General features: G+C 41.3%; 1 protein-coding gene across 5 annotated transcripts in view; it reads left to right on the top strand.

The window, feature by feature from the left end:
- RERE (arginine-glutamic acid dipeptide repeats) overlaps positions 1-22,351 on the top strand; it is a 429,369-nt gene that overhangs the window by 312,552 nt on the left and 94,466 nt on the right. For all 5 annotated transcript variants that reach the window (XM_060088920.1, XM_060088919.1, XM_060088918.1 and 2 more), the window contains one exon: positions 18,122-18,220. In XM_060088920.1, coding sequence (XP_059944903.1) covers positions 18,122-18,220 — 99 coding nt within the window. The remainder of the gene's footprint in view (positions 1-18,121; positions 18,221-22,351) is intronic.

Raw genomic sequence — 22,351 nt, 5'->3', positions numbered from 1 at the left:
GTCTTGTGAATTTGGTTATTTCTCCTTTTAGTTCTGTTAGTTTTTGCTTCATATGTATGGAAATTGTATCATGAGGTGCATGAAGTTTATAATGTTTATCTTTCTCCGTGTAGTGACCCTTTAACATTTTTGGTGTCACCCTTTTTGTGTCTAGTAGTACTCTTTTGTCATGAACTCAGTTTTGTCTAAAATTAGTACAGCTACTCTGGCTTTCTTATGCCTGTTGTCTGCATGTGGTATATCTTCTTCCAGCTTCTTACTTTGAATCCTGATTTTTTCTTTTATTTAAAGTACCTCTCTTGTGTACTTTAAGCTTTTCAGTTGTTTCTTGCTTTTTTATCCAGTCTGGCAAGCTCTACCTTTTGTTTGGAGTGTTTAGTCCATTTTAATGTAGTGCAGATGATTCTCAGGTTGTATAAAACTTGAGCCACATACAGTTTTAATAGCAGAGCTGTCATTGGAGAATCACAGAAGTAGTTAATATATAAATATCTTACTTTCATGGCCACATGATGATACTTTTGATTCAGCAGTGAACTTGCAGACTAGTTAGGTAAACAGTTCTTTGTGTGCTCATTCATGTTAAAATGTATTTCTTATCTTTTTACTTCTTACATAAAAAACAGTTTTATACTGATAGAGAGGAAGAAGATGTAATAAATGTGTTGGCCTCTCTTATTGCAAGAGGAGGGTATTCTTAGTACCCACAGGCATACTCCTTAATGTGCGTCAGCAAAGATAGGTTTTATTATATTTTACTATTTTAAATTGTGAATACCTGTGAATGCAAAATTGTTTTATTCATAAATTTGTTATATATATATTAAATAGCATATTAAAATATGACAAAGCAATAGTGCTACCTCTGGAATGTCTTACATAGAAATGTTTCTGTGTGTGCTGTACCAGGTATATGTTTCTCCAAATGAAATTTTAATTAGGCTTATTGTACATGTTTAGCATATATGTAAATTTTAAGCATAATTGCTATATAACATAAATGGCCCATATTATTCTAATGGAATTAATTCAGCTAGCTTTAAAGGTGTACATTTATTTGGCCTTTTATAAAATAGACCTTTATATTTATGCTTGGAAACTGCCCCAGAGCCCTTTAGTTTGAGACTAGGGTTTTCTGGAAAATATCATGCTGACTTATTTTTCCTAAATTGATACTGGATTTTATTATTTGAGCTCAGGTATCTTTCCCATTTTCTAAATAAAGTTCAAATTCTTTGACTTCTCTTTCTCAGAAACTTATTTGCATGCTTATGTTTACCTTCTCTTGCTAACACTAAACATATATATCTTCACTATGTATAAGTAAAATTTATAATCATGCAGCAAAGATTTCAACTTTGCCTGGACAGTTTTATTCCCTGAAATATGGATGGCTGTTGGACGTTTGGATTAAGCTTTTTACATATTCAAGAGAGTGTATATGTGTTTGCTTACTGATTTATGCACACCCACATCTCCTTCAACAAAGGATGAAAGGCCTCCAGTAGCTTAATCGTTAGTTTTTATCTCTGATCTATAAATATCACTATTTGTTAACCATTGAGTATTAATCATCTTTGTTTTCTGCGCTATACCCCATGCCTGGTACAGGGTAGAGAGGCACTAAATATTTGTTGAATGATGGAATAAGTAAATCAGGTCCAAGTCCAAATCACATTTGATCACCCAGAACTTGTTGTTGTAAAGCTGGCATAGCAGAGTATGCAGATAAGCCTACTCTAAGAATCATTTTCATCTTCCTCTCTTTCATTGTAAAAAATTAAGTCTGTAGAATTTCTGTCAGAGATCTTCTGTTTGTTCCTTGTAAATGGACTTCACTAAAGCATCTGGCCCTGGATTAGCTTTGCAGTGCTTCGGACTTCAGTGAATGTTGAGTCTGTTCCAGCTCCCAAATAAGACATTGCCAGGAGGCCCTTGTTTTATACTTTGCCTAAGGTGTATGATCAGGATTCTTCTGAAATTCATTCCACACTCACACCCTTTGCTTAAATTCTTCTCTTTTTACTATTTCTCCATTAGATTAGTCCCCGTTAATTGGTTGTAAGGTGGTGGTTTTTTTGTCTCAGGATTTTGGTTGAAAAGAGTAATAATAGTTGATAATGCTATATGATTTCTTTTTATGGAAATCCAGTAATTACAAGAACACCTTATTTAAATCAGTCTTGACAAGCACCTTTGCTAGGGTTTTATTTATGTTGTAACAGGATATTGGACTCTACCTTGTATTATATTGTTAATGATAGTAAAAGTGAAATTGCTGAAAGAGACCATGTAGTGAAGTTTTCTGGTGTAACCATGACCTTTTCAACTGATTATCAGCATAATGATATACAAATTTGAGTTTTTATTTATTGTGCTTTGACCAATTAGAAATATTTTGAACTTCTGTTGTGAAAATTTTTTGTTTTAGAAATTTACCAATATGGTTCCCTTTGGGCTGAGAACTTCAGACATTCACTTGTGTTCAAAAGTTACACGAAGCAACACTTCTCACACAAATTATATGACTTAATTCATTTTGTCTTGTTTGAAGATGACTTTTTAAATTTAAAACTTTCATATTTTGTTGCTTTTTAGAGAATCTGTAGCTTTTACTTAAAGTTGACTTGATGGCCTCTGTTCTTTCCCCTAAATATAACAGAGAGCGTTATCAAAGGTTCTCAGGGGTGGGTGAGGAGATAATAGGCCACTTACATTATCAGCCTCTGGGAACGGCATCTTCATTACTTATTGTAGTAGTGATTTTATTTTTGATAATTTTTTTAACACGGAAGTCTGGCTGTAAGTTCTTTTGCTCTGTTGTGTTCCTGATTCAGCTCATCACAGTTGTGGCCCCACTTTGCTTTTCAGTGTGAACCACTCACAAGTTTCTTTAGCCATTTCTTTCTTTTATCTCTTTTTAATATAATAGTTTTATTGAAATATAATTCATGTACTATATATTTCACATATTTAAAGTGTACAATTTAATGGCTTTCAGTATATTCAGATTTGTGTTAACTACCACCACGATCAATTTTAGGACATTTTCACCCCCCAAGGAAACCTGTGCTCATTAGTCACTCGCCATCTCCCATCTCTCCTCACCCCATCCAGGCAGCCTTTATTATATTATTATTATATTCTGCTTTCCATGTCTATGGATTCCCCTGTTGTGAACATTTCATTTAAGTGGAATTGTGCAATATGTGGTCTTTTGTAACTGGTTTCTTTCACTGAAGGTAATGTTTCCAATTTTCATCCATGGTGTAGTTTTTATATGTGTGTGTGTGTGTGTAACCATTTTTATGTCTAACCATTTTTTTTTTTTTTTTTTTTTTTTTGTGGTATGCGGGCCTCTCACTGCTGTGGCCTCCCCGTTGCGGAGCACAGGCTCCGGACGCGCAGGCTCCGGACGCGCAGGCTCAGCGGCCATGGCTCACGGGCCCAGCCGCTCCGCGGCATATGGGATCCTCCCAGACCGGGGCACGAACCCGTATCCCCTGCATCGGCAGGCGGACTCTCAACCACTTGCGCCACCAGGGAGGCCCTATGTCTAACCATTTTATTTCTCTTCCTGGTCAGCTTTGTCTGTCTGTATGTCTTAAAAGGCGACACCTGCACTAAAGCAACGCTTGTCAGATTTGATCAGCATATGGTGTCAAGGAGTTAACCTCAGTTGTCCCAAAAGCTCACCTCGGTGCAGTCCAAGCCTTCATGAATGTGCACATCACATTCATTGTTTTCTTGTGTTTTATCTTTGTCCTGTTTTGTTTCATTTTTCTTTGCATTTTTGCCTTTCCTAAGCCATTTATCTCCCGCTCTCAGCTTTTTGACTGAATTTTCAGCCAGGCAGGGGACTTTAAATTTATCACTGTTATTTTCATTTTATTAGGTATCAACTATTGGTCAGTTGCCTGATGTCATTAATAACAGCAACAATATTAATAATCGTAACAAAATTAAAATGTATTTGTTGGTTGAGTGCTTATATGTTAGGCAAAAGTTTAAGTGCTTTTTATGAATGAATTTATTTCATCTTTATAACAGTTCTGTGAGAAAAGTACGGTTATCACCTGCAGATTAATAGCCTCACTCTGTCATATTTATATACACATAATAATTTAAACTTGAGGGTAATCTAGAATTGAGGCCAGTGCCTTACAACAGTCCTCTTGAAATGTCCATTGAATCTGCAGTTTGGGGGATTTGCCATTCATCAAGTTAAAAACCCTTCATGCTGCAGCCTGGCTGTGTATCTCCATCCTTCCTCCTAGGCTCTCAGCAGGGACGGATGAGTGTGATTCAGCTTTTACTTTTGTTTGGCAAAAGTTAGAAAGTTCCTTTGCTAATTTAAGAAATTTCTTTCTCATAAGATTTTTTTCCAAGCTAAATACTGGTAAAATATTTTGAGGTTTACATGGTGTTTTGAAAACTGTCTACTTAACATCAATCAGTTGGAATTTTAACATCTGTGAATCTTTTAAGCATTAATATTAACATAATAAGTATTTAGCAAGTCAGGATAAAAGCCCTTAGCCTTTTTACATCGAAGAAGAGACTTTAATAAAATCATTCATTCATTTATTTGTTCAGTAATAAACGTGATGGAGTCCCTGCTCTTTGCAAAACCCTAATGGGAGAGCATTTGCTGAAAGTGTTGAAATCTAAGTAAGTGTTTAAATCTTAGAACAGCGTGGGCCCATGAGTGTTGAAAAGGCTCACATATGAACATAACTTCTAAAATGTACTGTAGAATATTAAAATGTATATTTGTCCTAGTATGTGTGTTTCTTATACTAGTTTGAAGTATACTTCAGAATACTTTTTTTTTCATAGCTCTCCTAGATAAATTTTTTTACCCCCGAAGTTTGAAGGTCGGTGTATTAGTTTCCTGTGGCTACTGTAACAAATTACCACAAACTTGGCGACTTAAAACAACAGATTTTATTCTTTCCTAGTTCTGGAGGCCAGAAGTTGGAAACCAACATGTCAGTGGGGCCATGTTCCCTCCATCTCCACAGGGGGAGAATCACTCTTTGCCTCTCCCAGCACTGAGTAGCTCCTAGCTCTCCTCCTTTACGGCCCCATCTTTCTCTGCTTGTCTTCCCATTGCCATGTTCTCTGTGTGTCTGTGTCTTCTCTGTTCCGTGTTTCCCACTGCCTCTCTTTCATAAGGATGCTGGTCACTGGGTATAGGGCCTGCCTGGGTCATCTAGAATTGTCTGCTCATCTTAAAATCCTTAACTTAATCACCAGCACGTCTGTAAAGACCCTTTTTTCAAATAAGGTCACAATCACATGTTCCAGGGATTTGATGCAGATATCAAAAATGGTGGTCATTTTTTAGCCTGCCACAGTTGGATTTTACTGTTACACAAAATGTTACTAAAATAAATTATAGTTCTTATTTTTAATTTTTTGTAATAGTTTATTTTTACTTCCTTTCCTTTTCTATCAGTTACAGTTTATTTAGATTGTGGACTTTATAATATTGAGAGTATTAAAATATTCTAGTAGTGACTGTGATATTTCTGTAACATCTGAGGACATTTGACTTATAAAATACTGTCATATTTGTGTTGGCATAAAGTATAGTGTATCTGGCTTTCTTGGTACAAAGAACATTTATTTAAATAACAGAATTGTCATGTGTAACCACCATATTGACTGATTTTTTCTGACCTGTCAGGTTGCTGAGTATTTCTTCCTTGGCTCCGCCCTAGGTGGACCCAGCCTGCCCCAGTCGAGTCAGAGGGCACCTGCCCCTCAGGGCCCCTCGGGGGCAAGGTCTCGTGCTGCTTGTAGGCCGATCTCTGAGGTGGCCTGGGGTCAGCCCTGGCTACCTTTGAAGCTATTGCTCTTTTAAGTTTCTGCCGTCTGTCCCATTTCCTGTCCTGCAGCGCTGCCCCGACCAGCTCTCTTCTCCAGGAGACGGATTATTCCCCCATAGCCGGTCACTTTCTGGGCTTCTTAAATAACTACACCGACTGCCCACCCTTGCCCTTCTTGCTGCCCTGCCTGTTGGTTGGCCCGCCTTCTCCCTGCCCAAACTATTGGTTGGGTCGTGTATTCCTGCTTACTCGAGTACTTTGGAGTACTACTTACTCAGGGATTTTTGGGAAGGTTGGCTCTTAACTTTCCTCCATTCCGCCCCCCTCCCCCGCCCCATGTCACGAATGAGGTGTAAGTTTTCATGTGTCTCAGATCAAGTCTACCTTTAGTTGATGCCTCCGAGTCATCATTATTGGTGGCCATCACACAAAATTGTGTGTGGCTGTGGGGAGTTTCAGATCTTTGGTTTGCGTAATGTTGGGTTGGCCAAAAGGTTCGTTTGGTTTTTTCCATAAGATGACTGTAGTAGCATTTAGTTGTCTTTAACTTCATTCAAAACAATTTCATTAGATCGTATGTGATGGCTGTCATATTAGTGTGCATTTAAAGAAAGACTTATCAAAATTGGTGAATTTTTGTGTAGCCATTTTAATATTGAAGATGGAAGGAAAAAAAAGCAACATTTTTGGCATATTATTCTTTATTATTTCAAGAAAGGTAAAAAACGCAACCCAAACGCAAAAAAATGATTTGTGCAGTGTATGGAGAAGGTGCTGTGCCTGATCGAACGTGTCAAAAGTGGTTTGCAAAGTTTCGTGCTGGAGATTTCTTGCTGGACGATACCCCGTGGTCAGGTAGACCAGTTGAAGTTGATAGTGATCAAATCAAGACGTTAATTGAGAAGAATCAATGTTATACAGCGTGGGAGATAGCCGACATACTCAAAATCAAGCGTTGAACGTCATTTGCACCAGCTTGATTATGTTAATCACTTTGATGTTTGGGTTCCACGTAAGTTAAGTTAAGCGAGAAAAACTTTCTTGACCATATTTCCACATGCCATTCTCTACCTAAATGTAATGAACATGTTCTGTTTTTAAAACAAGTTGTGACGGGCAATGAAAAGTGGATACTGTGCAATAATGTGGAATGGAAGAGATCGTGGGGCAAGTGAAATGAACCACCACCAACAACCACACCAAAGGCCGGTCTTCATCCAAAGAGGTGATGTTGTGTATATGGTGGGATTGGAAGGGAGTCCTCTATTATGAGCTCCTTCTGGAAAACCAAACGATTAATTCCAACAAGTCTTGCTCCCAATTAGACCAACTGAAAGCAGCACTTGACGAAAGCTTCCAGAATTAGTCAACAGAAAACACATAATCTTGCATCAGGATAACACAAGACCTTGTGTTTCTTTGATGACCAGGCAAAAACTGTTACACCTTGGCTGGGAAGTTCTGATTCATCCGCCGTATTCACTGGACATTGCACCTTCGGATTTCCACTTATTCCGGTCTTTACAAAAAATTTCAGTTCCCTGGAAGACTGTAAAAGGCACCTGGAACAGTTCTTTGCTCAAAAAGATAAAACGTATTGGGAAGATGGAATTAAGAAGTTGCCTGAAAAATGGCAGAAGGTAGTGGAACAGAAGGGTGAATACGTTGTTCAATAAAGTTCTTGGTGAAAATGAAAAATGTGTCTTTTATGTGTACTTAAAAACCAAAGGCACTTTTTGGCCAACCCAATAGTTTGCCGGGTTTTGGAGTCTTCTACAGTGAGGCTCTCTTGCGCCACTGCTCTGTGTTAAAAATCACACAGTCTCTCTCATTTGTCCTTTCAGACCTGTTGTTTGACTGGGAAATCCAGAACTGTGAGGAAGCCAGACAGCTAAGGTTCAGGGTGAGGGCTTCGAGGTTCTCCAGAGCCATTGCTGGAGGGGCAATACTGTGGTTGCCCAGAGCCTTTTTGCTTATTTTTTAGTCACTAGCTTTGTTCTTTGAGGTTTCTAGATAAAAGAGCAGTCACTCAGAAATTTTCCCAACTCAGTAATCTCACATGCTTTGGTGTATGCCTCTTTGATTTTCTTTGTTCCATTACTTTATCCTTGCAACCAAAAAAGCATATGTGTACTATTGTTTACACAGCCTTAAAATTACTCTTCAAAAATCACCAAGGTTGGGCTTCCCTGGTGGTGCAGTGGTTGAGAGTCTGCCTGCCGATGCAGGGGACACGGGTTCGTGCCCTGGTCCGGGAAGATCCCACATGCTGCCGAGTGGCTGGGCCCGTGAGCCATGGCCGCTGAGCCTGCGTGTCCGGAGCCTGTGCTCCGCAACGGGAGAGGCCACAGCAGTGAGAAGCCCTCACCAAGGTTAGGGTTGTTGAGCCCCGTGGATTGGAAGCAGTCATTTCTGCGCCTAAATTCTGCTGGGTAGGTATTAAAGCACTTTCTGTAAATGTCTTTCCTTTAATACTGATGGAACTGATCTTGAGGTTGTTTTTGTTTATTTATTTTTTAAAAAATGAACTGTTTGAAGGAATCTGGTTAAAATTGACCCATAGCTGACCTTTCACATGTACTTTCTAGTTCAGTTTAGCAGTTATGAATGGGTTTGCTAACACCTACGTGAGAGGGATAGAATAGTGTTTTTTCTGTCACCTTCTAGGTTAGAGCCTTATTGTTTTTCTGTTTTCAAGGCTGTGAAGATTCTAGAAGTAAGTGAAAAAAAGAGTTTTAATTTCCCCTGTGGCCCTGAACAGTTTCTACTTGTGAGCTGAAACAGGTCTTTCTAAACTGACAAATAATTATGATTCCTGAATCTGCCAGTAGTTTTCTCACTGTGGCCAGAGTTACACTCATTCTGTATCATTAAGCTGAATCTTGTCATTAGTGGATTTGTCTGCTGAGTCCTAAGGAGTCAACCTCCCTTTAGATACACTGGGCTGGCAGCTTAGACCCACGGCAGCCTAGGGTTCTTTACGTCCGGTGCCTGGACTCACACACAAAAAGCAGGAGGAAAGATTTTGTTTCTGAGAAGCGAGGTTTCATGCATGTTAACTGTGTAGATGATTAACTATGCATAATTTCATTTAAAGACCTGTGGCATAAACTATTGCAGCTTTCACAGAGGCCTGAAAATTAACACTAACCTTAATCCCTAAGGTGTAAGTGAAGCCTCTGCAGCAGCTAGTCAGTGTTTGGCCTGGGCAGTTTGGCTGTATTGTTCAGTGGCTATATTGTTTGTTTATTTTTCTAAAGGAGTGTATAATATTCTTTCCATTTATTTGTTTTTTAAGACTATTCTTTAGAATTTCAGCTTTAAGAAACATCTATAAAGAGAAAGAATGTTAAAAACTGGGAAGTTCCAAAAAAAGACCTTCTTCAGCCCCTCTGTTACAGATGAAGAATCCAGGGGCCACAGTGCTGCACAGAGCAGCGACCTCCAGGCTCCTTTGCCCAGGCTGCTGCTCCTCCAGTGCAGCCTGGTAACTTGCTCCTGAGATTCTTAACAAGTCACCAGGTTCTCTGTTGTTTCCCTTCTGAATCCTGTCTGTCATCCTGTCTTGTAAGTACTGTAGAATAAAGTTAATTCCTGTGGCGCTCTAAAGCTGGTTCACTTTCCTTATCACCAGTGCTGTTTCCCGTGACGGTCATCCCGTCCCATCCCTTTTTGGTTGGCTCTCCTTAATGGAACATTTCCTTCTCCAGGAGTCATGCTCAGTGATTACCAACGTACCTTATTTCATCCTAAACAGTCCTTCAAAATAGGTTCTGTATTCTTCCTTTCTGCAGCTAAGAAAACTGAGGGTTAGAAAAATATTTAACTTGGTTTCTGTCACATAGCTGGTGGCAGAACAAGTGTTTGAATCAAAGCCAGGAACCCTGTCCTGTTGAGATTTCACCTCTGCGAAACTCCCAAACCTGTGTCTTTGGCCCAGGAACTCTTCAGCTTCTCCTTTCCAGGTGTTTGTGTTCGTAAAGACAGTAGGCAGATGGTCAGAAATGGCCAAGACAGTCAGAGTTTGGTTTGTTGTGTATTTTAAAAACATACTGCCCTCAGCTGAAGTGCCAGCATTTGGTGTTTACTTTCTAATTACCTTGTGGTTGAGGCTCCTGTTCTGTGTGTTTAAAATACCTTCAAAAACACTATAGCCAGGAGATGGTGACCTGTTAATTTCTGGATACAATATTGTGTGGGAATTAACTGTGAATGAGAAATGATACAATGCTGTATCAGCCATGGGAAACTCGGTTAAAAGTGCAGTCTTATCTAGACATAATACTGCCTACTTTTACTTGCTCCTGGAGTAGTGTTTTTATTTGGTTGTTGCTCTTCATTAAGTGTAGGCAAGGTTAATCATATTACTCTGTTGATTTTTCACATCTGCTCTGTGGAGTCATGTTGGTTTTTCAGCAGAGCAGATATCACCACAGTCACTGACACTTTTGTGTTTTTGTCATACATTTATTTCATTATTTTGTTTATGTGCGTGTGTTTCCTCTTCTCTGAGCTGCTCGTTTCCTCCTCCTGCCTACCCACCCCGCCCCAGGTTAAGAAAAGACCTTGAGCTTGCTGTCTCCTTGTGGCTGGAGGAGCCCCCGAGCCCACTGCTCCCACCAGATCGCCGGTTCTAAGCTGCTCCAGTGTAGATGTTTGGGGCAGGGGCTGAGTCTCAGCCTTCCTAGAAATTGGGCTTATGTTAGAATCCTCGCTATGCTGCTTTCTAGAGAAGTGGCCCTGAGCAAGATACTGAACTCCCCTCAGTTTTGTTTCCTCATTTTTAGTACTCTTGCCACAAAAGAGTGGTGTGAGGGATGATGGAATCATAATGACCTAGTAAGTTCCTAGTACATGCAATACTCAAGAAATGTTGGTTCCCCCCTCCCTTCTCCTTTGTGACCCCAGGGTCTGGCATAATTCCTGGAACATTGTACTTATTCAGAGAGTGTTGGAGGGGGAGGGTTGGTCCAGCGACAATGTATTTCCTTCTGAAAATTAACTGAATCTTTCCCTCAGCCCTTACTCTCAGCAGTTAAATTCTGTCTTTGCCATCGTCTCTAAAATGTGTGCCCATAGGAGTATTTAGAGAAATGTATCCTCTCCAGTGCTTAAATAGCATTATTTGGAGTGACAGTAGCCAAACAAAAATAAACATTGTGCTTTTAGTCTTAACTCTCGTTTTTACATGTATACATGTGTCATATTTTGAACTTGGTACTAGGTCATTGGTGATGGAGGAATGATTGAAAATATATAGGCATTTGTGAATTACAGATTATGAGAAAAAACTTTTTAAGTTGTGTCTTAGATTTCAGCAAGATTTCTCTCATGTTAGTGACAAATAATTGAAATAATTAAAGCTACATGAAGGATTTTAAGAACTTTTCCAAATTCCACTTTTTTTCCCCTAAGTTATTTTGGCAGTTTATTGTAAATAGTGCATTTTGCAGAGCAAAAGACTTTGAAATCTAATATTATCCTTAATGGACTGCAATTATTTAATATTTAGCGTGAATGCAATCTAACTCAGGTAGGCTTTTTCTGCAGTTATTATAACGGCTGTAATTGCAAAAGGATACTTTAGTGTAGCAGAAGCTGCCAGATGCAATGCCATTTGATCTAAAAAGGTCACAGTAAAAGGGACATTTAAATTAAGTTATAAATTACAGTTGAAGAACAATATTTTGATGTGTGAGACCAGGGATGACAGAGCGGGAGATGTAATTCATGGGTTCATTATAGAACAGAGGTGCCTGACAGCTGAGCCGTGCCAAGAGGAAAATTTATTTGCAACATCACGCAGACAGAAAATGGCAGCTCAGATGAAAAGCCTGAGTAGAAACTTGAAACCTTGTGGTAATACGTGGAGTTTATGCTAATCAGACTGCCCCAGATCCAGCGATGTTTAATGATTGCTGTAATATAAATGAGGTGTTAGGACATGTGCACATTTTCAATCTTATTTAAATTAAGACCTCGTCCTTGCTCTGTAAAATAACACACTTTATAACCAGGCCTTAAGGTTGATTCTCTCACCTCCCTGTCCAATATACAGATTTGCTGAAATTCCAGAATTGTTTAGGCAGGAGAGTTAAAGCTTGAAACAAGAATTCCATTCATGGCCGCTTTGAGGAAGGATATAATTTAATGTTTATAGCAGAGTCCATGAGAAGTTCAGTCATGAGTTAATTAAACTGTATGCAGTCATTAAGTATTATTTATTCTTTCGAGAAGCTTGCCAATAAAGCACTTACATATATTAAATTACAGAAAGTAATAAGCAGGGGATGATTTGTCAGGCTGAGTGGAGAGTAGCAGGTTTAACTTGGGCAGTTTTGCAGAAATGTGTTTTTCTTCTTGTGGCCTGACCCTTTCTTCCTGCTAATCACAGAGAGGCCAGGGGCTGTCACAGGACACTTGAGGCTACATAGTCCCCAGCACGGCGGGCACCTTGAACGTCCGGGTGTTTGAAGAGTCTCGGGGAAGGGCCGTGTCCCTAAAACATTACTCCCCGTGATGATACCGCTGGACAGTTTATGGTTGTTTGGCATTTCGGGTTATCTTGTCACAGTGTCTCATTTCTGGCTTTTCATGGTCCTTTGACACAGCTGAGGGCTGGTGTCGTCAGGCCCATTTGACAGACGAAAACCTCAACTCAGCTGGTTTGTGACGAAGCTGCTTAATAGGAATCTGTCCCCCGGCGCAGGCTCTGAGCTGTGTTCTCGAGGCTACAGAAGGCCTTGACCATGGAGCGGTTCGTGCAGAGGGGGCTGCTGAGCACCTGGAATCTTTGAGTCATTGAGATTTTTATGCAACAGCCAGCTGTGTCCAGTTACAGAGGGCGCGGTGTCTTTGGCTCTGTGTGATTCAGTGTTGCAGTTCCTTTGTTGAGCAGAACCAGACTAGGAGTTTGTTACACAGACGCTGCCATTGTTTTCAGAACCACCCCCCTCGGCCCCCCCAACCAGGTCCACCCTGCTGGTATACTTGGGCCGTCTTAGGCGGAACCGTGTGTAGCATTCGGAGTTGCTCAGGAACTCTTTGTGGAATGACTGGAAGGAAGGCAGAGAATGTGGTGGGAGCTGCCTGCCTCCAGGGCTGGGACGTCCCACTGGGTCTCAGGGCACCAGAAGGCGTGGCCGAGGAGGGTGGACACCTAAGGGGGAACAGCCACCCTGGACTCCTTCACAATGAACAAACCCAAATCGAAGGGAAGAGCGCAACCTGAGGATTCTGTGGAGTAAGTGTGGGGAACCAGGTGACGGGCTGCTGGAAGACAGCAAAGCAGGGTGGTTCCACGATGGAGTCACTTAAAGGGCTAGTGGATTGGTAAAAAATCGCCATTTTGTTATCAGATCCCCCAGATAGTGACCTGTGGTTTAGAGGAAGATGGCTTTTACTTGTGCATAAGTGCAGACTTGCAGTTCGGTGATGTGGAAGCAGCAGATTTACAAGTGCATGCTTCCCTGATCATCGGATTAAACACACACACATGCACGCACGCACGCACATGCACACACAGGCCCTGTGATGATGAATTTGAAAACGGTGGTTTCTGTGGAATGACTTCCTGCTTTAGTGGCTGGCAGGTAGTGGCGATAGTGTAAGATCTAAGTTCTCTTACCAGTAGCTTGTGAAGATTGGAAGCTGATTGAGTAAAGATGCTATATCTTGGTCCCTGCTTTTTGCAGTGATCTTTACCCAGTAGCTCAAAAATGGTACATTTCTCTATACATTAAAATTGCATTTAATCCCAGATTTTCCCAGCCGAGCTTGGCTGCAAAATGGACAGAAAGGTTTACTTATCTTGCTTTAATTGCTCTTCTAAGACTACAAAGTGAAGCTGTAAGACATTTGAGGGTCTTCATTGCAATTCCTTTGAAAAATCTTCTCTAGGGTAAGGGTAGAAAATCTTATTCACAATGAAGAACCTTTTACCTTAGCAATATTGGGAAGCCTGCACTGAATTTCCTATATTGATGTATCTGTGTGATTGTGATCAGGTGTTTAAAATTTGAAACTCACATGTTTTTCACTGGTTGAGATCATCCCAATTCTTCAGAGCTTGACATGGTATTAGAGGGGAATATTTTCAATGACAATTTTTAGAGATTTGAGATAGCCAGTGTTTTGGTTAAACTTACCAACTCTAGTTTACATGAGGAATACAGTTGAAACAACCAGTTAAGCTCTAGCTCAAACATTATTTTGGCCCCAGTCTGAAGAAAGAAAATCTTCATAATCATCTAGAAAACAGACTCTTTTTAAGAAGTGCTTTCTTGTGCATGATATATGTTAAGGAAGGAGGTGGAACCCAACAACTCAACCCATTTTAGGACCCTAGAGTTTGGATGCGACATTTAGATAGATGTGTCACACTAGAACAGTACTTGAAACTGATTCTCAGGCCAACGTTTCTGAGGTATGTCACCTGTGTTACTCCCAGCTCTATTCATCCCTAGCACCCCGAATAGTGTCTGGCACAGTTTAGCTCTCAGTAAATATTTGTGGAAGGAATGAAGGATATCCTGAACTCCCAGTAGTTTTCCCAAAGTGCTCGAAAGATAATCAACAAAAGAAGCAACATGGGCTGTAACAACTATTAATATGTTAGAAAATATATCTTCAGTAAATATAATTGAAGTATTTCTTTAAAGATGTAAAGCTCTTAGAATTTCTCAGACAAGATTCCTGGAAAGTGGGAGTGTTTGTACCATTAAGAAGGCAACTGTTTAGAAAGGTTCCTTTGGGTTTCCTGGGAAGGGGGTGTGCCAGAGCAGAACTTTGTACTGGCCTTTACGAATTATCGATAACAGCACAGTAACACCCTAACTTGGTTTGTTCAGTCAGTATTTGTCACTGTTCGCAAATAATCCCACACCTTTTACTTTTCAAATGTGTTTCTGTATAGGGGTGAGAGAGGTAGACACTCTGGATATTTATGGAGTTCATAGCATGGAAAGGTCAGGAAGAGGAATATTTTAAGAGGACAGGCTGACAGTGGATCAAATGAGAGGAGGGAATTACCCGTTATTTAGGTTGCCCCATATGTCGCAACAGCTTTTTCAGGGTAAAGTATGATCTGAAATAAAGGTTTGTGAAGGAAGCGTGAATGCTGGGATATGTTTTGGGGAAATGTCTTTCTCTACTAAGCACCTCCCTAGAAATTTGACTGGGGGCATCGTGCAAGCAGGAGCTAGCCTCTCCAGTAAACCAAACGACCACAAGTTCAGCAAGTCACTCAAAACATTTCTTCCAGCTCATTTAAAGCTCTCCTTGGTTCACCAAAAGGCAGGAATGTCATAGGGATTCATGACTTCACTTCATTCACTTGTTCACTTTTAGAATGCGCCTTATGTTCTTGTGAGTAATTTCCTGTTTTCAGCCGTATAAGATTTAAATTTTTTTTCTGTGTCCTGTACCAGAGTTTTAATCAAATTTCATTAATTATTAACGTGAGTAATTATGTGAAACATAAGTGCGTTTGTTTATAGTTTCACAATTTTTTTTTCTGTCTCTGAAAAGGCTACTGTCTAATCTAGAGAATTAATGAAAATTGAGTAGAGACTGCTTCCTTCATTTTTTTTCTCTTTCCTTTTAAAAATAAACAGCTAACACTCATTTAGCATACTATGTGCCAGGTACCGTTCTAAGCAATTTTACATGCATTTTCTAATGTTGTCCTCACAATAGCCCTAAGAGGTAGATGTTATTATTATACTCATTTTAAAAGATGACAAAATTGAGGACCAAAGAGGATAAGTAATTTGCCCAAGGTCACACACCTAGTAAGTAGTAGAGCTAGAATTCAAATCCAGATAATCTGGCTCCAAAGTCCATAGTTTTTCATCACTCTCCTTATAATTACCCCATTTACTATAATGACCTCTTATAAAATGTCGTTAATTTGCCATGAGCTTTTTATTAAGAATTTATGATTTGATCAACTTGAATTGATTTCAAAGTGTCACTATCGTGTGCTTTTTAAAAAAATTAGCCATATAATTTTTCCTTTTATTTAGTTCTGATCCATGCTGTTAATAAGCTCTCATTACAGATCCTCATTATATTATAGAACTTGGCAAATACCTGCTTGTTCTGGGTATCAGGCGAAGTATGAAATGCTGACTTTATTTTTATTTTATGTACTTCTGAAAGGAGGCCAGATTGGACGGTTTTCAAACATTTGCACATTCTAGTATTTTAGTATAGTATTTTGTTTATTTAGTATAATATTTATATGCACTATTTTATTTTTAAAATAGTCTAATGATGAATGTCATAAAAATATGTAAGTTAGTATCTAGCATTCATATGCATTACATACACCCCACACAAATAACAACTCACCCACACCCAAACTCTACCACCACCAAAAGCAGGATTCAGCATTGATCATTGTTATAGGTGTTTCGTTTTGTTTTAAGGTAGTTGACTTAATAATTAACTTGTAGCCTGTACTTCCTTGGATAGTCTGGACTTAAACTGGGGCCCTGTAAAGTGGGAGACTAACTCGGGAAATTTTAATTTTTAATAACTTTTTGTTCTGCTGAACAAGCAATGAAAATGGGTATTTGTGATAATCCCTTCCAATAGCAGTTAAACGATTAGAAGAGAGACTTGATGTGTATGTCTCAAACTTTTATTTATTTGTTTATTCATCCATACAAACAAACAAATATTTATCACAGGCTTACTATATGCCCAGCCCTGGGGCTACAGCAGTTGCCAGGAAGGCAATCTGTAGGGTCTCCTTGGAAGTCTTCTGTTAAGGAGGGGAACACAGGGCTCTCTCCTTCGGTTGCGTCTGTAGCTCCTGGCCTACACCTAGGTGATAGTAATTGCTATAACCTGCTAGAACTTTTTATCTTGTATGTGTTGTATCCCCACAGCACATCCCCACTAGTTTGTGAGTCTCTGCAAATAAAAGCTGTGACTTACCAGTTAAAAAGGTTTGTACTGTATTTGTACTGGGGATTCAGCAAAAGCTGGTGAATTGTTCAAATAAGGGATTGAAGCACTGGTGAAAAGATCAGAATGTCCATTGCATGAGGGCATTTTTGCTCACTGCTGTATCCCCAGGGTCTGCTGTGTGGCCTGGAGCATAATAGGTACTCAGCCAACATCAGGCTTAATGAATTTGAAGACACTGAGATTTAGATTTGGGTTGAGTCCACCTAAGGACAATAGTTGAAGGCCTTTATTAACTTAAGAAGTATTTCTGTGTATCACCTTATGCTACAGACTGTGTTAGGTACTGGAGATACAGGTCTTAGCCAAAACAGATGCTTGTGTCAGAGAAATAGATCTGTAAAGGAACGGCAGATTTCCAGTGAGAAATTTGGAGGGACAGCCATAGTTTGGGGAGGTCGACTGAGCCAGTGGATTTTTCTACCTGCTACTTCTCTGCATTGTCTGCAAGTTGAGACTTAGGAACCAGAAGTGGAGAGGGTCACAGGAGCCAAGGCAAGCATATCTTTGCAAGATAGAGAGGGTTCAGGGGTGCCAGGCACTGCCCAGGGTTGAAAAGGATATAGAGTGAAAAATAAGTTCAGTAGCTTTGACCAGAGAGAAGTCTGTTCCTAAAAGGACCATGTAGATAAACCAGCGTCTTCATGTATAGGTACTGAAAAGTTAGTATACTGTTAGATAATTAGACTTAAAGCTTTTATATTTAGGTACTTGACATTTTTCTTATCGAAATTACTACAGTTGAAAGATAAGAAATACTAATGGGATAGAACATGATCTAGCATGTCTTTGGGTCACTTTGGGGAAAATGGGACAAGAGTAGAGGTCACATTGGCTGGGTTTGAGTCTTGCTCCACCACCTGCTGGCTTAGTGTGGTGAGCACCTTTACTTGACCTTTCCATGCCCCAGTCTTCTCATACGTAAAATGGGTGACGATAGTTCCTACCCCGTAAGATTAAGTGAGAGAAGACCTTCCTCATAGGATTAAGAATGGTAATGAGTTAATGGAATGTACTTAGCAATAGCCCAGGCCAGATGTTCAATAAATGTCATTGTTACTCTTAATCCTGTTTCTATTACTGCCAGAATATTCTCTGCCTTACCTGTTTCCCTTTTGCAGAACAGCTGAATTTGGGGGCGGGGGGTGTTGGATAAGAATGAATTATCATGCTGGCTAAAATGGCTCTGAGTCTTGTATGCTCGTCTCACGACTCTTCTGGTAGAGTAAATGCAGGGTCCCGCCTTTATTGATTTGCTCTCAGTTCTGTTATTTGGTGCAGTTAGCAGACTAAAGTTGTTGTTATTGTTTTAGCTCCATGAAAGCGGTTACGATGCTGGCAAAGCCCTGCAGCGCCTGGTAAAGAAGCCTGTGCCCAAGCTGATTGAGAAGAGCTGGACCGAGGACGAAGTGGTGAGCTTGCGGGGGTGGTGGGTGAGGGATGCTTTACCTCGGGTCTTGGCGGGGCCGTGGCGGGGGGTGGGGCAAGGGGCGGGGTCTGCCTTGGGTCCAGGTTGTCGGGGGCTTGCCTCTCGCTGTTCTCCCAAGGTCCAGTCGTGGATGCAGGCTGTCCATGGCATCTGTCAGTCAAGGGAGGGAGCCTTGAAGCCTCATAACTGTATGGAAAGACTTGATTTTAGTAAGCATTGGTTCTGTAGATAATGGGAAAGATTTTCCCAGGTGTCATGGAAAGAGGGAGAAAAATTAATAGTTGTTCTTTAAAAAAATTAGTTTGGGTCGGTTGGTTTGTTTTGGGTGCAAGCTAGCTTTTGATACCTCCCGGTATTAAGACACAATCATTTTAAAACCAGTTGGTACCCAACCTAGAGTAGGGCTGCTACCCCGGTTTTATTGTGTAGGCTGACAGGGTCCCTAACCTGCTGAAGGACAGTAGTCAAGAGCGGGAAGCGGGGACTCGATTAAATAAATACAGTGGATCTTTCATATTCATTCTGTTAGTGTGGCCCATTAAAGACGGTGGGGAGATAGAAATGTATCCACAAATACAGATTTTTCAAACCCATGGATTTTATCCCAGCAGAAAGAGTTCTCATGAAGCTACATCCCCCATCTCGTGACTTTGGAAAGGAATTGCTATAAAAGACTGAGAGATTTCTTGTGCTTTTGCAAATAGAGTCTTCAGTAGGAATGTCACCGCTTGACCTTTGCCATTTAGGTTGAACGAGATTAAGATGAGGGCTGGCACTGATACACATATCGATTGATTGTAAACTCCTTGCCTGTATTTAAAACTACACTAAGGAAGACTGTTTAGAAACTCTAAGGAAGACTGTTTAGAAACTGTATGGCTTTCCTGATCCTGCTCTTTTATTTTTTCAGCAGTATCTGTCAAAGGCTTATTATGTGCCAGGTGCTGTGTTAGGAGCCATCAAGGGGAACACAAGGCCCCGCCTCACGAGGGGAGACCATCTGTAAATCAGTGTATGTCAAGGGGTGAGACATGGGCTGAGGAAAACAGTAGGGCAGCGAGGATGAGGATGAAGATGAACTGGGTAGGGGGCTGTCTTCTGTAAGGAGGCTCAGGAAACGCCTGGTGAGCACCATTTAGCACCATTTGAGTAGAGACCTTAGAGAAGTGAGGAGGCAAGCCTTTTGGATGTCGGGGGCCCTAAGGTGAAAGCACGCCTGGCATGGCATGTTTGAGAAATAGGCAGGAATGTGTCTGAGGGGAGAGTGGTAGCAGAGGTGGGGGTGCCGGTCAGGGTGGCCTGTGGACCCATGTTCAGGGCCTTGCCGTTTGCTCTGCACGAGCAGCTTGAGCAGCTTCTGAGCAGAGGGACTCGATCTGCCGATGGGCCCTCTGGCTGCTGAGTCAAGCATGGGCTTTGGGGGCTGTTGTGAGAGTCCAGGCCTGAGACTGGGGATGGAGTAGCACAGCCTGGATGTCTGCTGAGTGGAGAGCCAAGGGGGCGTGTTCACGGAATGGCTACGGGTGCCGGATGGGTGCCAGATGCTGGTGGCTGGGGTTGAGAGGACTGGAATGGGAGAGGACTGGGAGGCAGCACGGGGGACTGAAGTGGCCCTTGAAGGCTCAGGAATAGAGGGCCTTTTCAGCAGTCCCTCTGCACTCCTCACAGCATGAGACTGATGATGAAGCTGCGGTTGCTGTTTTGAAATTTAAAAGGTTAAAACTTACATGATTAGTAGAGAGATGGAAACATCTTAAATATTTGTTATTCAGATAGTGGCCGAAGTGAAAATGTTAAACTCAGTTGTTTTGAAAAGTCATATATTAAAAAACTAAAAATAGAGTTGCCATATGATCCAGCAGTCCCACTCCTGGACATGTATCTAGAGAAAACTCTAATTTGAAAAGATACCTGCACCCCAGTGTTCATAGCAGCACTGTTTACGATAGCCAAGACATGGAAGCAACCTAAATGTCCGTTGACAGATGAATGGATAAAGAAGATGTGGGGGGGGTGTATGTGTATAACATGAAATATTACTCAGCTATAAAAGAAGAATGAAATAATGCCATTTGCAGGAACATGGATGGGCCTAGTGATTATCATTCTAAGTGAAGTAAGTCAGAAAGAGAAAGAAATACCATACGATATTGCTTATATGTGGAATCTAAAATACGACACAGATGAACTTATTTACAGAACAGAAACAGACATAGAAAACAAACTCATGGTTACCAAAGGGGAAAGGGGGTGGGGGAGGGATTAATTAGGATTTGGGGATTAATAGATATAAACTACTATATATAAAATAGATAAACAACAAGGCCCTGCTGTGTAGCACAGGGAACTATGTTCAATATCCTGTAATAAATCATAATGGAAAAGAATATGGAAAAAATATTTATATAGGTATAACCAAATCACTTTGCTGTATAACAGAAATTGACACAACATTGTACATCAACTATACTTCAGCTTTTTAAAAAAGTCATATGGATGTTGTTTTCCACTGTAGACCTATTTCTGTGAGAAGGAGGTAAGAGATTTGATGGATAAAAATTTTAAATTCTACAAAAAGCCTTTGTGGAGGACAGACATAAGGGGATGGGACGCATGTGGCCCGTGTGACCCACCCTAGGTCCTGGTCAGTACTGACGAGCTGCGGTGGCTGCTTCAGACTCGCGCTCCTTCACCTGGTGTGCGGTTCCTCTTGGTCCCCCCTCTTCTTCCGCCCCGTCGTCCCTCCCCTTTCACTGCTGCCTCTCCATCTCCTCACTCGCCATGACTCTCTCCCCCTCCATTCCTTCTTCCCTTGACCTTTCATTCCCTCTGGAATTTTCAGATTCCAGCTTAAAAGAAAGCTCTTCCTGCTTGAAAGAAATCTGGCTTCCTTTTCCGGCAGCCCTTGCTTATATCGGGCACAGTGTGGGCCGTGTCCCCACGGCTGCCTCTTTGGGACTTTTCGCAGACAGTAGGATGAAGGGGGGCGGGCGGGATCTGACATATGGGGAAAAGCCCAGCTTAATTCTGAAAAATGAACCACGACTCCAGAGCGCTGCCCACTCCGAGTCCCGGATAATGGTCTTTAACTGCGTAAATCCTTGTCAGTCTGGACTCATTTTTATCGTGTTTGCTTATTGTTTTAGTGTAAGTTTTGAGAAATGTTTTGGCAGTCGTCCAGCCCTTGCAGAGCCTAGGGATCAAACGGTTCCCTTATTCATAGGAAGTTAAGCTCCACTTTCTGAAACCTCAAAAGTGAATGAGAGAGAGTGATTGAATAATTGATAGGCCGAGGGAAGCTTCAGATGAACGTGTCCACAGCACTTCTTTGAATCAGTTTATGTAGCAGCAGGGCACGTACACCAACACGACTCTTACCCTTAGCCTGGTGTTGGCTGTGAGTGAACGCCTGCTCTGTGCACGTGGCCCCTTCTGCTGAATTTCCCACATTTTCTCACCCCAGGAATCACAAGGATAAGCAAAATAAATGGGCCCCAACTCAAATAAATACGTGAGCCTGCCTCTTTTTTTTTCCCCCTCTCAATGTTCTATATACTTGGACATTCTAGTTATTTTTAAACTTCATCACCTCCAGTATATGAATCTGACCCAACTACCCAACATCTGACCTGACGCCAGTGTCGATGAACTCGCTTTCCTTTCACTGACCTGAATCAAGACTCTCTGTGTGAGAGGGTTGGTGCAGTGAGCACCTACCCATGGGAACCCCTGGCTGTGCTGGGAGCGGACAGCCTGGGCACCTCCTGGGTCCTCTGCTCTGAGGACAGACTCCTCCCTTGCCCACCCAGGCCCGGACCCTAGCCGCCTTCGAGGCCTGGCATGTTCCCCAGCCCATCCCGTGGCGAGCGCCCCCTCTGCTGAGCCGTGTCTCCTGTCCGCATCCTTCACTGGTGGTTCATCCTTTGCCGCCTCGTGTAGGCTTTGTGCCGCCATCACCAGTTTTGTTCCTCATGGTCCTTATTTCTGAGTTGACTGTCCTTCTAGTCTGTAGACATATTAAGAGTGAGGACTTTCTAACAGTGAGAATGAGGTCCCTGCCTTTGAGGCGCTTGAGGAGTACTGACAGCTCTTTATTCAAGATGATTGTTTTTAA

Source organism: Mesoplodon densirostris, chromosome 2, assembly GCF_025265405.1.
Source record: "Mesoplodon densirostris isolate mMesDen1 chromosome 2, mMesDen1 primary haplotype, whole genome shotgun sequence".
NCBI classification, from domain to species: domain Eukaryota; kingdom Metazoa; phylum Chordata; class Mammalia; order Artiodactyla; family Ziphiidae; genus Mesoplodon; species Mesoplodon densirostris.
Note: the sequence above shows the minus strand (reverse complement) of the source record. Positions and strands in the feature narration are given on the sequence as shown.